This window comes from Bufo bufo, chromosome 10 (assembly GCF_905171765.1).
Source record: "Bufo bufo chromosome 10, aBufBuf1.1, whole genome shotgun sequence".
In the NCBI taxonomy this organism is placed as follows: Eukaryota; Metazoa; Chordata; class Amphibia; order Anura; family Bufonidae; genus Bufo; species Bufo bufo.
In genome coordinates, this window is record NC_053398.1 from 53,105,659 (window position 1) to 53,120,411 (window position 14,753).

The following is a 14,753-nucleotide window of genomic DNA, read 5'->3' on the forward strand; positions in this document are numbered from 1 at the left end:
GACATTTTGGGTCCATGGCCTGGAAACTCGCCAGATCTTAATCCCATTGAGAACTTGTGGTCAATCCTCAAGAGGCGGGTGGACAAACAAAAACCCACTAATTCTGACAAACTCCAAGAAGTGATTATGAAAGAATGGGTTGCTATCAGTCAGGAATTGGCCCAGAAGTTGATTGAGAGCATGCCCAGTTGAATTGCAGAGGTCCTGAAAAAGAAGGGCCAACACTGCAAATACTGACTCTTTGCATAAATGTCATGTAATTGTCGATAAAAGCCTTTGAAACGTATGAAGTGCGTGTAATTACATTTCACTACATCACAGAAACAACTGAAACAAAGATCTAAAAGCAGTTTAGCAGCAAACTTTGTGAAAACGAATATTTTTATCATTCTCAAAACTTTTGGCCACGACTGTACACACCTCATGTTCATAAATACTCTTCTTTTTCAGGGAAATGGATGATCCAATCACTGCTAACTTACCTTCCGAGGTAAGTAAGAAACTAGTGCAAAATAAGCTCTGCCCTTGATATGCCTAATCCTCCACCCATCGTCAGCTATGACACCTTTGCACCATCAACATGGATCTTTTATCCATCAAATTATTCAGGGATTTAACCCCACGGACACTGCAAGGAATCTGAGTTCCTCATCACTGATAATGCAGTTTATTTCAAGTGTAGGCAATGATATAATGCAGGCATGCTCAACCTGCGGCCCTCCAGCTGTTGCAAAACTACAACTCCCAGCATTCCCGAACAGCCTACAGCAGGGCATTGTGGGAGTTGTAGTTTTACAACAGCTGGAGGGCCGCAGGTTGAGCATGCCTGATATAATTAATTACAATATAATTATGGCACTGCTTTGTTGTTTTGGTTTTCTACATCAAAAAATATCCAAAACGCCACAATCTGCAGTATCTGCCATCTAGTGACAGGATGGGAAAACTGCAATCTGTTTTCATAATAAAAAATGTTTATAATTTTATTAATATAATATTCGACAGCACTTTACAGTTGGGGGTTCATATACAAACAGTCATAAATAACATAGCAACAAAGAAGTCATCAATTAAAACGAGAAATGAGGGCCCTGCTCACAAGAGCTTACAGTCTATGAGGAGATAGGGGTGACACAAAAGGTAACAAGTGCTTTTGTACAATGGTCCGGCCATCGTAACACGAGAGGACTGTAGATATCTGTAGTGCTTCTGAGTGCATGGGGTGTGGATATTTGGCGATGGATCAGTTTCAGAAGAATGATGCTTGAAGGGTGGTGTGGGGGATGGTGAATGGAGGAGAGTTAGACTAGAGGATGTGATAGGCTAACCTAAAGAGAGCACCTAAAACTGTGAATGTTATGAAATAACCTAATTCTTGGGGTAGGGCATTCCAGAGAACTGGTGCAGCTCGGGAGAAGTCTTGGAGACAGGAGTGAGAGGTTAGGATCATGGTGGATGTCAGTCGTAAGTCATTGGCTAAACGGAGAGCACGGGTAGGATGGTATGCAGGAATGAGGAGGAGATGTAAGAGGGTGCAGCACTGTGGAGAGCTTTGTGGGTGAGAATCGGAAGTCTAAATTGAATCCTGTACTGTAAGGGCAATCAGTGCAATGACTGACACAGGGTGGAGGCATCGGAGTAGTGGTTAGACAGAAGAGCCTGGCTGCTGCGTTCAGGATAGATAGGAGAGGGTCTGGTGAAAGGAGACCAAGTAATAATGTGTTACAGTAATGGAGACTGGAATGGATCAGGGCAACAATAAGAGTTTTTATTGTTTCCACAGTAAAAAAAAAAGGTGCAAATTCTAGAGAGATTTTTGAGGTGCAGGTGGCATGAGCGGGCGAGAGATTGAATATAGGGGGTGAAGATAAGACCAGTGTCAAACATAAACACAGAGACAGCAGGCTTGCTGCCTAGGCATGATGGTAGTGCCACACATTGAGAGGAAGATATCCGGTTTGGGTGTTTGAAAGTATCAGTTTCAGATATAGAGAGGACATGATGTTGAAGACAGCAGACAGTCACTGGTGTCCTGTAGTACAGCAGGGGCGTGACAAGAAGAAGTATATAGGTGGGTGTCATCGGCATGGAGATGGTACTGGAAAACAAATCTGCTGATAGTCTGTCCAACAGGGGTTGTTTACAGAGAAAAGAGGATAGGACCTAGAACTGAACCCTGAGGAACCCCAATGACAAGGGGGAGAGGAGGGGAGGTAGAGCCAGCGAATGACACACTGAAGGAGTGGGCAGAGAGATAGGAAAAAAACTAAGAGACAACAGTTTCCATAAAGCTGATAGATTGGAGCATGGTGAGGACGAGATGGTGGTCTAGGGTGTCAAATGCTTCAGAGAGATCAAGAAGAATTAGTAAAGAGTAGTCACCACTGTATTTAGCTGTCAGGTGGTCATTGTTCACTTTGGTGAGGGCAGTTTCTGTAGAATGTAGGGTGGGAAAACCAGATTGTAATGGATCAAAGTGAGAGCGGATGTTTTTAATTAGTTTCCAGGCAAAAATGGGTTTATAATATATTGCAAAAATTCCCTTTTTGAAGTAACTTGAATCTACCCTTCTGTGTATACACATGTGCAGTCAGTAAACACAGATGTCTACATTAGCTGCAACTGAATATTAATATTGATGTCGTTTGATCATTTAAATATTTCTTGATTATTTTGTCCTAAAGGAAACCTTATCTGAAGCGCAACTTGATGAAGGATTCAAGAAACTTTTCAAACAGCTTGCTGGAGAGGTATAATTATAATGCAATCATTCTCATTTATATTTGTAGATATACAGTAGGAGGCTCATCCGCAGGACTGCGGGGTATACATGGAAATCAAGGACTGCACAACAGAATATGTGCACTGGCCTCCACTCTGACAAATACATTCCTTTTTAAATGTCCATTGTTCTTACCTAACACAACTTTTGTAAGGGTCGGAGCTCTGTTTTTCACAAACAGAGTTCCATATACCCTGCTTCCCTTCACAAAGTAAAACTCTGGTTGCCTGTAGCCACCACTAGGTGGAGCTCAATGCCTTTGGATTTATGTAAATCAATAGAGAGCTGAGCTGCTCCTTAGGTTGGTGATAAACGAGTATGAAATGCATGTCTATGTACATTAAACCCCAAATTCACATGCTGTGGTAGCACCACCACATTTTTTAAAATTATTATTGGGTGAGACCAGTCCTTAAAGAGAACCTATGGGTTCAGGCAAGTTCAGCAGCTCCCCACCTCTTCTTCTAGCTGCTGCTTTGGGAGTATATTGTTTTTACATATATGTCCTTTGTATGTCAACATTGTGCCTGTTCGGTCTTCCTGCTCTCCTACAAGTCTCCGACACCAGCTCAGTCTCCTCTTTATGGCTGGATGTTGAGACTAAGCAGCCGGGGGGAACAAGAGGGTCCAAAGAGACACAGCAGAGAGTGCGTGAGGCATGCAAAGGTAGACCGCACCAAAATTGTGGCACTCACCAATAAATTTGAATTGGTGACTAGCATATATCTTTTGTTCCTTGGTATATGGATTTATATAGCTGCTATTTGGCTGCCATGAACTCGATGATGTGAAAATCCCTTCTAGTAGCAGCTTTAGGCAAACAATGTTAGCATGTCATGTAGAGCAGGAAAGGCAGTGTTGGCCTCCCGCCGTGAGTCTTTTTAATCTGTCTCCTTCGTCTTCTTATATAATTGTACACACACATGACTACGCATCCTGTAATATTTATTAATTGGGGGTATTACTGATGCCTATTTCTTTATCATATACAGGATATGGAAATAAGTGTGCAGGAGCTACAGTCCATATTAAACAAAATCATGTCCAAACGTAAGTATACCCTCCAGTGTATAGAAAGAGAACAGATAGTATGTTGTCAGGACTATGGATATGGCTTCAGTCATGTTGTACCACTTAAGAACTTTTCATTTCCATATTTTTATTATTATCTTGTTTAATTGCAGATAAAGACCTTCGCACTAAAGGGTTTAGCGTGGAGTCTTGTCGCAGTATGGTGAACCTTATGGATGTATCCTTTATTGTGATGCTGTTGACGTTGGTTCTAATCCTTCTTATTACCTGCCCTTTGGTCCCAAACCTTCTGTCCTTCTGTGTAGAATTCGATGGGACCTAATGCTCTGGAGTTGCTAATGGTGGAGGATCAACTCATTTTTAATCTAGAATCGCGTGTCACAATAGAAAAAAAAAAATGAGAGAGTTGCCATTAAAGAGGTAAAACAACCTAAAATACAGTATATATGCCTTCAACATCAGTAGGGTGTTGGCCTTGGTATAAGTTTTGGGTCATCATTAGTTTGAAGAATTGTAGATGTTTTCTTTAACTGTAATATCACAGAAAGATGGAAATGGAAAACTTGGAATGGTGGAATTTAATATTCTGTGGAACAAGATCAAGAATTATTTGGTGAGATCTCAGGCAGCAGAGGTGGTTGTTGGACACAGCTCATGATGGTAGACAACTAGGGGAGGCATTGACCAATATTTTATACACATTAATCACTCCCCCCACTAGTGCCAGATGCACCACAATTAGGAGGTGCACAGCTTTTAATTGTAGCACATCTTTGGAGGTCCATGCAGCAGAAGTGAAATCTACACCAGTTAGTAGCTGGTGTAGATTTCATGCGTAATTTACGTCAGTTTTCTGATGTGAATTATAACATGTATATGCCAGGCTGCCTAATCCCAGCTGTGTACCGCTCACTGTGTACTCACTCAAAAGTGGACCATTGAGCTGAGCTGTAGAGTGCTAGTCACCTTTTGTCTTCGTTTTTCTGGTTCTTAGACTGTTTTTAGAAAGTTTGACGTGGATAAGTCTGGGAGCATGAATGCCTATGAGATGCGTCTGGCGGTGGAGTTTGCAGGTTGGTTTCACATCTCTTTGAATTTCCAGTTTGGTCCATTAAATAAAGATCTACCCTAAAATAATTTACACATTTTTGTCTCTAGGTTTCAAACTTAGCAATACCCTGCACCAGCTCATCATTACCCGATATGCAGAGCCCGACCTGGCAGTGGATTTTGATAGCTTTGTGTGTTGTCTAATCCGGCTGGAGACCATGTTTAGTAAGTGAATCTCTTGTTTTAGGCTTTTACCTTTCAGGTTGTGGTGCTCTCTGGCCTGATGTTTCCCACAAGCTTTTTAAAAACCCACACAACGCTAGGCCTCACAGAGCAGGTTTGCGGGTATTTTTGATCTATCAATAGTTATCAATTAATATTTGTCAGAAAAAAAAATAAATGACTGTGATTTTTGAATACATCTTAGTTCTGGTTTCCATAGAAGCAGTTCTTGAAACGTTAAGGAAACACCTTCTCCGATGAATGTGGCGACCCTTGTCCATTGGGTTTCTCTGATCTGACCTGAACCTAGATCACTATAGGATTTTTTGGTGATCTACCGTAAATTCAATTCAGCCACAATACAAAAGCTGAAATTCAGCCATATTTTACAGTATGAAAAAATGTCAGTAAATGATTGATAAAATGATCTTGTTCCATTCACCAAACATCCATGTACACCTTCTGAGCAAAGCAATTAACATCCACTAAGATCATTTAGATTTATGAACTTTTGGACGGAATTGGTTTGTGGATACCTCCTTCATTTTCTCACATCTTTTTACAAGCTTTGGACTGGTTGGAAACCTTATATTTTCTTCTTCTATTAGGATTCTTCCAGGGGATGGACACTGACAAAGACGGTGTTATCAACTTCAACCTCTTCACGGTAAGCCCTTCACTGGCAAGTCATGCATTAATTGGGACACTTTTTTTATTTTCTTTCTTTTGTTTTCACCTAGCAAATTCTAGACTTTCACTGGATCGTCACACAATGCTAAATTAGTGTAACCTTTTCATGTCTGTTACAATTTTATAGAAATAGCACAGACAAAAATTATTTACTACATATGAATACAATATAATACATCCTTGTCAAATTATGGTATGTAATACTTTCTGGGCAGCAGATTGAGTTTTGTGAACAACGCTCTTCTGCCTAGAAACAATGGCCCTGAATTATCATGCCTTCACTACAGAATTCTGTCTTCAAAAAGTCACAAAATAGGGCCTTTGTGACTTTTTGGACTAACGTGTGCACAATTTTGCAACTTTTTAAATTTTTACACAACTCCATCCAGTTTTGAAATGTGGATGGAAAGTAGGTGTGGTTAGCTATCTTAATGAGTTTACCTCCAGATTTAACATTGATACTTTTTTAAAAAGTCGCAATCTCATCCCAATAGGAGGGTGGAGTAGGAAAATTTGAGTAGCTTCTCTAGACAAAAGTGTTAGGTTTAAGGATAAAGCAAAATTATCAAACAATATGTGACATTTGATAAATGTGGAATAAAGTAAACCAACGCAGACTCCCCTTCATGATGAATTCCCCCCACAGAATCTGATATACAGTGGAGGGGATTACTGCATGTAAATGCAGCTCTTTACCTCCACTGATGAGAAGGCAGTTATCGGGAACGGTTCCTTCCTGATAGTCGCCTGCTCAGTCAGGCAGTGTAAATGCGGCTTTAGTCTCAAGATCAAAAAGACGTAGCAGTGTCTGCTTATGACATCTGGCGCTATCCATGGCATTTGTGGCTAAGCATTAAAGGGCATATGTCACCAGTTTTAAAGGGGTTGTGCAGGGGTTTTATATTGGATGACCTATCCTCAGTATAGGTATCACCATCTGAACGGTGGGGGTTCGACACTCGGCACCTCCACCGATCAGCTGTTTGAAGAGGTGGCGGCACTCCATGCGAACGCTTCTGTATTACACTGCCTATGGTCTCGGAAGCAAGTATCAATACAAGTACTGAATCCATTCACTTAAATGGAGTGAGTACTTGTAATCACACTGTTCCCAGTGCTGCCTCTCTTATGTCTGTACATACAGTATTCATGAGCTTCAGGGAAAGCTTAGCCCACCCCCAACCTCCTGTCATTGATTGACACATTGCTCCTTATGCACAGTAATAGGGAAAAAGGAAAGAATCATTGACAGCAGGGGTCGGGTGTGTGAAGCTTTCCTTGCAGCTCATGAATCTGAGCTCACCTTCCTCTGCTTCTCTTAAATGGTAAATTTCTTTAAAAAAAACTATTAAATGTACAGACATAAAAGAGACAGCACTGGGAACAGCAGCATATAGGTGGTGACAGATTCCCTTTAGGAGGTTGTCCAGTATTAGAAAAATTTAGATGCTTTCTTCCAAAAACAGTGCCACACTTGTTCGCAGGCTGTATGTGGTATTGCTGCTCATTCCCATTTATTTCAATGGAGCTGATCTGCAATACCAGACACAATGCATGGACAGTTATGGCAGTGTTTTTGGAAAGAAGCAGCCATGTTTTTCGAATCCTGGATCCGTCTAATCTCCTTTTAACTAAAGATCTGGGCAGACCAGAACTACTTTTTCACTTTTATTTCGATCTTTATATCAATTTGAGGTAATTTAGATTACATTATAAAATTAAATTAGGTGGGGGTACAACCTCTGGAACTTCGCTATGACTTTAAATAAAAAAACAAAAAAAAAGGTGACTAGAGTTGAGCGAACCCGAACTGTAGGGTTTTCGGCACCCGGACCCGAGCCCGAACATTTACGTAAAAGTTCAGGTTCGGTGTTCTGCCATTTTTATGGCGCTTTTTGAAAGGCTGCAAAGCAGCCAATCAACAAGCGTCATACTACTTGCCCCAAAAGGCCATCACAGCCATGCCTACTATTGGCATGGCTGTGATTGGCCAACTGATGCATGTGACCCAGCCTCTATTTAAACTGGAGTCACGTAGCGCCGCCCGTCACTCTGCTCGGATTAGTGTAGGGAGAGGCTGCAGCTGCTGTGAGGGAGAGATCAGGGAGAAATCTTATCAAGAACTGGTTTATGTACTCAGCGATCTATAGCAAAAGTGTTTTGTGGGTGCAGTGCACAATTTTATTAAGCCTGCCCTGAGCCAACTACTGCTGAAAACGAACTTTTTTTTCTTCAGTTAGTCAATATCAATACATGATCGGCAGCCATTTTATGCAACGATAGTGCACCAGCATAGGCTATCTGCAAGTCCAGAAATACAGCTTTGGCATACTGGGGTGAAAACACCCTCTAATATACTGCACATCTGGGATTAGACAAGCATAAGTCACTGTCACATTTAGGACAGAAATACGGCTTTTTGGTTAGGGTGAAAAAACCCTCTAATATACTGCACATCTGGGATTACACGTGCATAAGTGAGTCACATTTAGGCCACAAATACCGCTGTCATATAGAGTTTTAAAAAAAGCCTCTGGTGCAGGGAGAGGACGTGGCCGTTCTGCCACAGCTACACGTCCTACTGAACCTACTACCTCAGGTCCCAGTAGCCGCCAGAATCTACAGTGATATTTGGTCGGGCCTAATGCCGTTCTAAGGATGGTAAGGCCTGAGCAAGTACAGGCGCTAGTCAATTGGGTAGCCGACAGTGGATCTAGCACGTTCACATTATCTCCCACCCAGTCTTCTGCAGAAAGCACACAGGTGGCGCCTGAAACCCATGCCCATCAGTCTCTCACATCACCCTCGTGCATATCGGGGAACCTGTCTGAGCCTCAAGTCATGCAGCAGTCTCTTATGCTGTTTGAAGACTCTGCTGGCAGGGTTTCCCAAGGGCATCCAGCTAGCCCTTCCCCAGGGGTGGAAGACATAGAATGCACTGATGCACAACCACTTATGTTTCCTGATGAGGACATGGGAATACCACCTCAGCACGTCTCTGATGATGATGAAACACAGGTGCCAACTGCTGCGTCTTTCTGCAGTGTGCAGACCGAAAAGGAGGTCAGGGAGGAAGACTGGGTGGAAGACGATGCAGGGGACGATGAGGTCCTAGACCCCACATGGAATGAAGGTCGTGCCACTGACTTTGAGTTCGGAGGAAGAGGCAGTGGTGAGACCGAGCCAACAGCGTAGCAAAAGCGGGAGCAGGGTGCAAAAGCAGAGCAGCCATCGCCAAAACAGTTCGCCTGCTACTGGCCACCGTCAACAGGGACCGAGCACACCAAAGGTAGCTTCAAGGAGTTCCCTGGCATGGCACTTCTTCACACAATGTGCTGACGACAAGACCCGAGTGGTTTACACGCTGTGCCATCAGAGCCTGAAGCGAGGCATTAACGTTCTGAACCTTAGCACAACCTGCATGACCAGGCATCTACATGCGAGACACGGGCTGCAGTGGAGTAAGCACATTCAAAACCAAGAAAGGGCTCAGGCCCCTCCTGCTCCCTCTTCTGCTGCTGCCTTGCCCTTTTCCTCCGCCTCTGGAGGAATGTTGGCACCTGCTGCCCAGCAAACAGAGAATGTGCCACCAACAACACCACTTCCATCACCAAGCATCTCCACCATGTCACACGGAAGCGTTCAGCTCTCCATCTCACAAACCTTTGAGAGAAAGCGTAAATTCCCACCTAGTCACCCTCGATCCCTGGCCCTGAATGCCAGCATTTCTAAACTACTGGCCTTTGAAATGCTGTCATTCAGGCTGGTGGAGACGGACAGCTTAAAACAGCTCATGTCGCTTGCTGTCCCACAGTACGTCGTTCCCAGCCGCCACTACTTCTCCAGGAAAGCCATGCCCTCCCTGCACAACCAAGTATCGGATAAAATCAAGTGTGCACTGCGCAACGCCATCTGTGGCAAGGTCCACCTAACCACAGATACGTGGACCAGTAAGCACGGCCAGGGACGCTATGTCTCCCTAACTGCACACTGGGTAAATGTAGTGGCGGCTGGGCCCCAGGCGGAGAGCTGTTTAGCGCACGTCCTTCCGCCGCCAAGGATCGCAGGGCATCATTCTTGGCCTCCTCTTCCTACTCGGCTTCCTCCTCCTCTTCTACCACCTCCTCATCCGGTCAGCGACAAACCTTCACCACTAACTTCAGCACAGCCAGGGGTAAACGTCAGCAGGCCGTTATGAAACTCATGTGTTTGGGGGACAGGCCCCACACCGCGCAGGAGTTGTGGCGGGGTATAGAACAACAGACCGATGAGTGGTTGCTGCCAGTGAGCCTCAAGCCCGGCCTGGTGGTGTGAAATAATGGGCGAAATCTCGTTGCAGCTCTGGGACTAGCCGGTTTGACGCACATCCCTTGCCTGGCACATGTGCTGAATTTGGTGGTGCAGAAATTCATTCACAACTACCCCGACATGTCAGAGCTGCTGCATAAAGTGCGGGCCGTCTGTGCGCGCTTCCGGCGTTCTCATCCTGCCGCCGCTCTGCTGTCTGCTCTACAGCGTAACTTCGGGCTTCCAGCTCACAGCCTCATATGCGACGTGCCCACCAGGTGGAACTCCACCTTGCACATGCTGGAGAGACTGTGCGAGCAGCAGCAGGCCATAGTGGAGTTTCAGCTGCAGCACGCACGGGTGAGTCGCACTGCGGAACAGCACCACTTCACCACCAATGACTGGGCCTCCATGAGAGACCTGTGTGCCCTGTTGCGCTGTTTCGAGTACTCCACCAACATGGCCAGTGGCGATGATGCCGTTATCAGCGTTACAATACCACTTCTATGTCTCCTTGAGAAAACACTTAGGGTGATGATGGAAGAGGATGTGGCCCAGGACGAGGAGGAGGAAGAGGGGTCATCTCTAACACTTTCAGGCCAGTCTTTTAGAAGTGGCTCAGAAAGAGGATTTTTGCAACGGCAGAGGCCAGGTACAAATTTGGCCAGCCAGGGCCCACTACTTGAGGAGGAGGATGGGGATGAAGCATGTTCACAGCGGGATGGCATCCAACGCAGCTCGGGCCCATCACTGGTGCGTGGCTGGGAAGATACGGAAGACGCAGACGATACGCCTCCCACAGAGGATAGCTTGTCCTTACCTCTGGGCAGCCTGGCACACATGAGCGACTACATGCTGCAGTGTCTGCGCAACGACTGCAGAGTTGCCCACATTATAACGTGTGCTGACTACTGGGTGGCCATCCTGCTGGATCCCCGTTACAAAGACAATGTGCCGTCCTTAATTCCCTCACTGGAGCGTGATCGGAAGATGCGCGACTATAGGCGCACACTGGTAGATGCGCTCCTGAGAGCATTCCCGACTGACGCCGGGGGACAAGTGGAAGTACAAGGCAAAGGCAGGGGAGGAGGAAGAGGTCGCCAACGCAGCTGTGTCAGCGCCAGCACCTCAGAAGGCAGGGTTAGCATGGCCGACATGTGGAAAACCTTTGTCACCTTGCCGCAACAACCGGCTCTAACTGCTGATATGGAGCGTGTTAGCAGGAGGCAGCATTTGAACAACATGGTGGAACAGTACCTGTGCACACGACTACACGTACTGACTGATGGTTCTGCCCCATTGAACTTCTGGGTCTCCAAATTGTCCACATGGCCAGAGCTTGCCCTGTATGCCTTGGAGGTGCTGGCCTGCCCTGCAGCCAGTGTACTCTCTAAACGTGTATTTAGCACGGTAGGAGGCGTCATTACAGACAGACGCAGCCGCCTGTCCACAGCCAACGTGGACAAGCTCACGTTCATCAAAATGAACCAGGCTTGGATCCCACAAGACTTGTCTGTACCTTGTGCAGAATAGACATTTATACCACCATCAAACATGCAATGATTCTTTGTTTTCTTTTTTTTTTATTTGTCTTAATATTTTGGGGCTACCTACTCCAATAAAAAATAAAAAAAAACATTGTTGGCTGCCTCCACCTACAACACCACATTCACCGCCTCCTCAACTCCGACTCCATATCCACCTCCTTCTCTGAGTTGCAGGTTAATAATTTGTAATTTTTAGTTATTTTATTTCATTTTAAGTTATTTCCCTATCCACATTTGTTTGCAGAGCAGTTGCCATGCTCTTAAGCACATTTTACTGCCTTTTACATCCCTCTAGCCTTTTCAAGGACTATTTTAGAGCCTTTTAATTTAAAAAAGTGCCAATTTTTGTGCCCTAAATTGAAAAAATTCTTATTTTCAATTGTCGGGTGACATTTTACCATTTTTGGCGTATACAAACCCCTGCTGTGCCTGGGTGACAGGGGCCTAAATCTTTCAAAATCCTCTGTTGTATTGCTGGGTGACATGAACCCCCTTTTTCTGTGAATGAACCCCTGCTCTGCATTGCTGACAGGGACCTAAATCTCTCAAAATCCTCTGTTCTATTGCTGGGTGACATGATCCCCCTTTTGCCGTGAATGAACCCCTGCTCCGCATTGCAGACGGGGGCCTAAATCTCTCAAAATCCTCTGTTCTATTGCTGGGTGACATGATCCCCCTTTTGCCGTGAATGAACCCCTGCTCTGCATTGCTGACAGGGACCTAAATCTCTCAAAATCCTCTGTTGTATTGCTGGGTGACATGATCCCCCTTTTGCCGTGAATGAACCCCTGCTCTGCATTGCTGACAGGGAACAAAATTTTGTGAAAACATCTGTTACTGATCGGAAGATGCGCGACTACAAGCGCACGCTGATGATAGCATTCCCACCTGACAACGGGGGCACAGTGGAAGCACAAGGCGAAGGCAGAGGAGGAGGAAGAGGTCGCCAACGCAGCTGGGGCACCACCAGCACCTGAGAAGGCAGGGTTAGCATGGCCAAAATGTGGAAAAGCTTGGTCAGCCTTGGAGGTGCTGACCTGCCCTGCAGCCAGTGTATAGTGTGAACCTGTGTTTAGTACGGCAGAGAGCATTATCACAGGCCACAGCCAATGTGGACAAGCTTACGTTTATTAAAATGAACCAGGCATGGATCCCACAGGACTTGTCTGTACCTTGTGCAGAATAGACATTTATACCAGCCTCAACCATCCATTCTTGTACTCAAGTGCACTTATTCTTAGTTTTATTTTGTTATATGTCCCAATATTTTGGGGGATACCCCAATTTAAAAAAAAATAATAACACAAATCAGTGTTGGCTACCTATTCCTCCTTCACCGCCGCTTCCACCTACACCGCCACGTCAACCTACACCGCCACATACACCCCATCCACCGCCTCCTCAACCTCCTACTCCTAGATCCAGAATGTTATTTAAAATGTTTCTGTATTTTATGTTATTTTAAGTCATTTCCCTATCCACATTTGTTTGCAGAACAGTTGTCATGCTCTAAAGCACATTTTGATGCCTTTTGCAGCCCTCTAGCCCTTTCCAGGACTATTTTAGAGCCATTTTAGTGCCCAAAAGTTTGGGTCCCCATTGACCTCAATGGGGTTCGGGGTCAAGTTCGGGTCCCGAACCCGAACTTTTTTTTCAAGTTCGGCCGAACCTGCCGAACCCGAACATCCAGGTGTCCGCTCAACTCTAAAGGTGACCCAATCCCCTGTTCCTGGATCAAGAGCATGCTGCATTCCTCTAGAGACCTGTTCTTGAGCTCGTTCAGCCAGTTCGATTCATCTCTGGGGAGACAGAGGAACAGCTTTAACATAAGAAAAGTAATTCCATTCTAGCCATCTCTGACCAACCACCTTGATACTGGCCTCATTGAAGTCATCTACGCCTGTGAGCAGGCAGTACATACATAGCCATCCAAATGTCCATATAGCTGTTTCATGTGGCTAGGGTTTCCATGCTTCTAATGTCTTTTGTTATTTTTATCATTGCAGTGGCTCCAGATGACTATGTTTGCATAATGAAATCCTTGTCCTGCATGGGCTGGATCCCTGAATGCTCCTATGTGCTGTAATGAAGCACAAGTGCCTTTCCACTCACTGCCCCCGTGCCAAAGCAATACAATGAAGATATGCCTCTCTGCCATCTCTCTCCTGAATATGTTCCTGTGTGGCCTTTCCTGTCTCTGTGGCATCCATTATATGTATATCTCCAACTTGTATCCCCTCCCTCCACTTTCACAAGTCAGAGAGAGATCTTGGTACAGTGGTCTTCAACCCTTGCTCTAGAGTTCTTTCAAAATGTATGTATGCAGCTATAAGGCCATGTTAGAAGTTGCAGTTTTACAATATCTGGAGAGATGTAGGTTGGAGACCGCAGTCTAAATGTGACCATACATACAGTAGTCAAAAGGTGATGAAAATGGACAATTTCAATAAAAATTGTTCATTGGGTAAAATTTAACAATAAATGAACATTGACGGTCATCGTCAGCTGTGTTAAATATTCATCCAGTAGTCCACGAATGATCTCTCTGTGAAAGGCAGACGTTACCCAGAAAGATCATCCCTCCTTCAACCAGTTTCATTGTCCATGCTTGGCCAGTTTGAACAACTGTATCGGCTAATATAGACTAAAATGTTTGACTGTGCCTGCATAACGATCATTCACCAGACAATCAAGCGTTCAACATCAGCCCTACTGTCTGTCTGTGTATGGCCACCTTTAGGGCTGTTTCACACGAGCGGATGCCGTGCTTGACATCCGCTCCGTGAATGACAGCCAAGACCCGATGCAGACTGCAGAAGCACGGAGCATTAACATGATTGATAATGCTCCGTGCCTCTCTGTGATCTCTTTACTACGAAATCACAGTGACAACTTTATCTCACTGTGATTTCGTAGTAAAGAGATCACAGAGAGGCACAGAGCATTATCAATCATGTTAATGCTCCGTGCTTCTGCAGTCTGCATTGGGTCTTGGCTGTCATTCACGGAGCGGATGTCAAGCACGGCATCCGCTCGTGTGAAACAGCCCTTAGAGTCCTGCTGTGGTCAGATGTCTTATGTTACACTCGTCGCAGTCTCTCATTTTGTACTGGTTTTTAAAAGCCAAACTAAAGATGATGATT

At 45.0% G+C, this 14,753-nt stretch overlaps 1 protein-coding gene across 1 annotated transcript in view; it reads left to right on the plus strand.

Moving 5' to 3' along the window:
* The window catches only part of CAPN1 (calpain 1), an 89,004-nt gene extending 74,662 nt beyond the window's left edge, over positions 1–14,342 (plus strand). The window contains exons 14-22 of the mRNA XM_040410133.1: positions 451–490; positions 2,685–2,750; positions 3,775–3,832; positions 3,967–4,031; positions 4,359–4,427; positions 4,809–4,887; positions 4,973–5,089; positions 5,695–5,753; positions 13,617–14,342. Of these exons, the coding sequence (XP_040266067.1) occupies positions 451–490; positions 2,685–2,750; positions 3,775–3,832; positions 3,967–4,031; positions 4,359–4,427; positions 4,809–4,887; positions 4,973–5,089; positions 5,695–5,753; positions 13,617–13,643 (580 nt within the window). The 3' untranslated portion in view covers positions 13,644–14,342. The remainder of the gene's footprint in view (positions 1–450; positions 491–2,684; positions 2,751–3,774; positions 3,833–3,966; positions 4,032–4,358; positions 4,428–4,808; positions 4,888–4,972; positions 5,090–5,694; positions 5,754–13,616) is intronic.
* Positions 14,343–14,753: the final 411 nt, after the last annotated feature.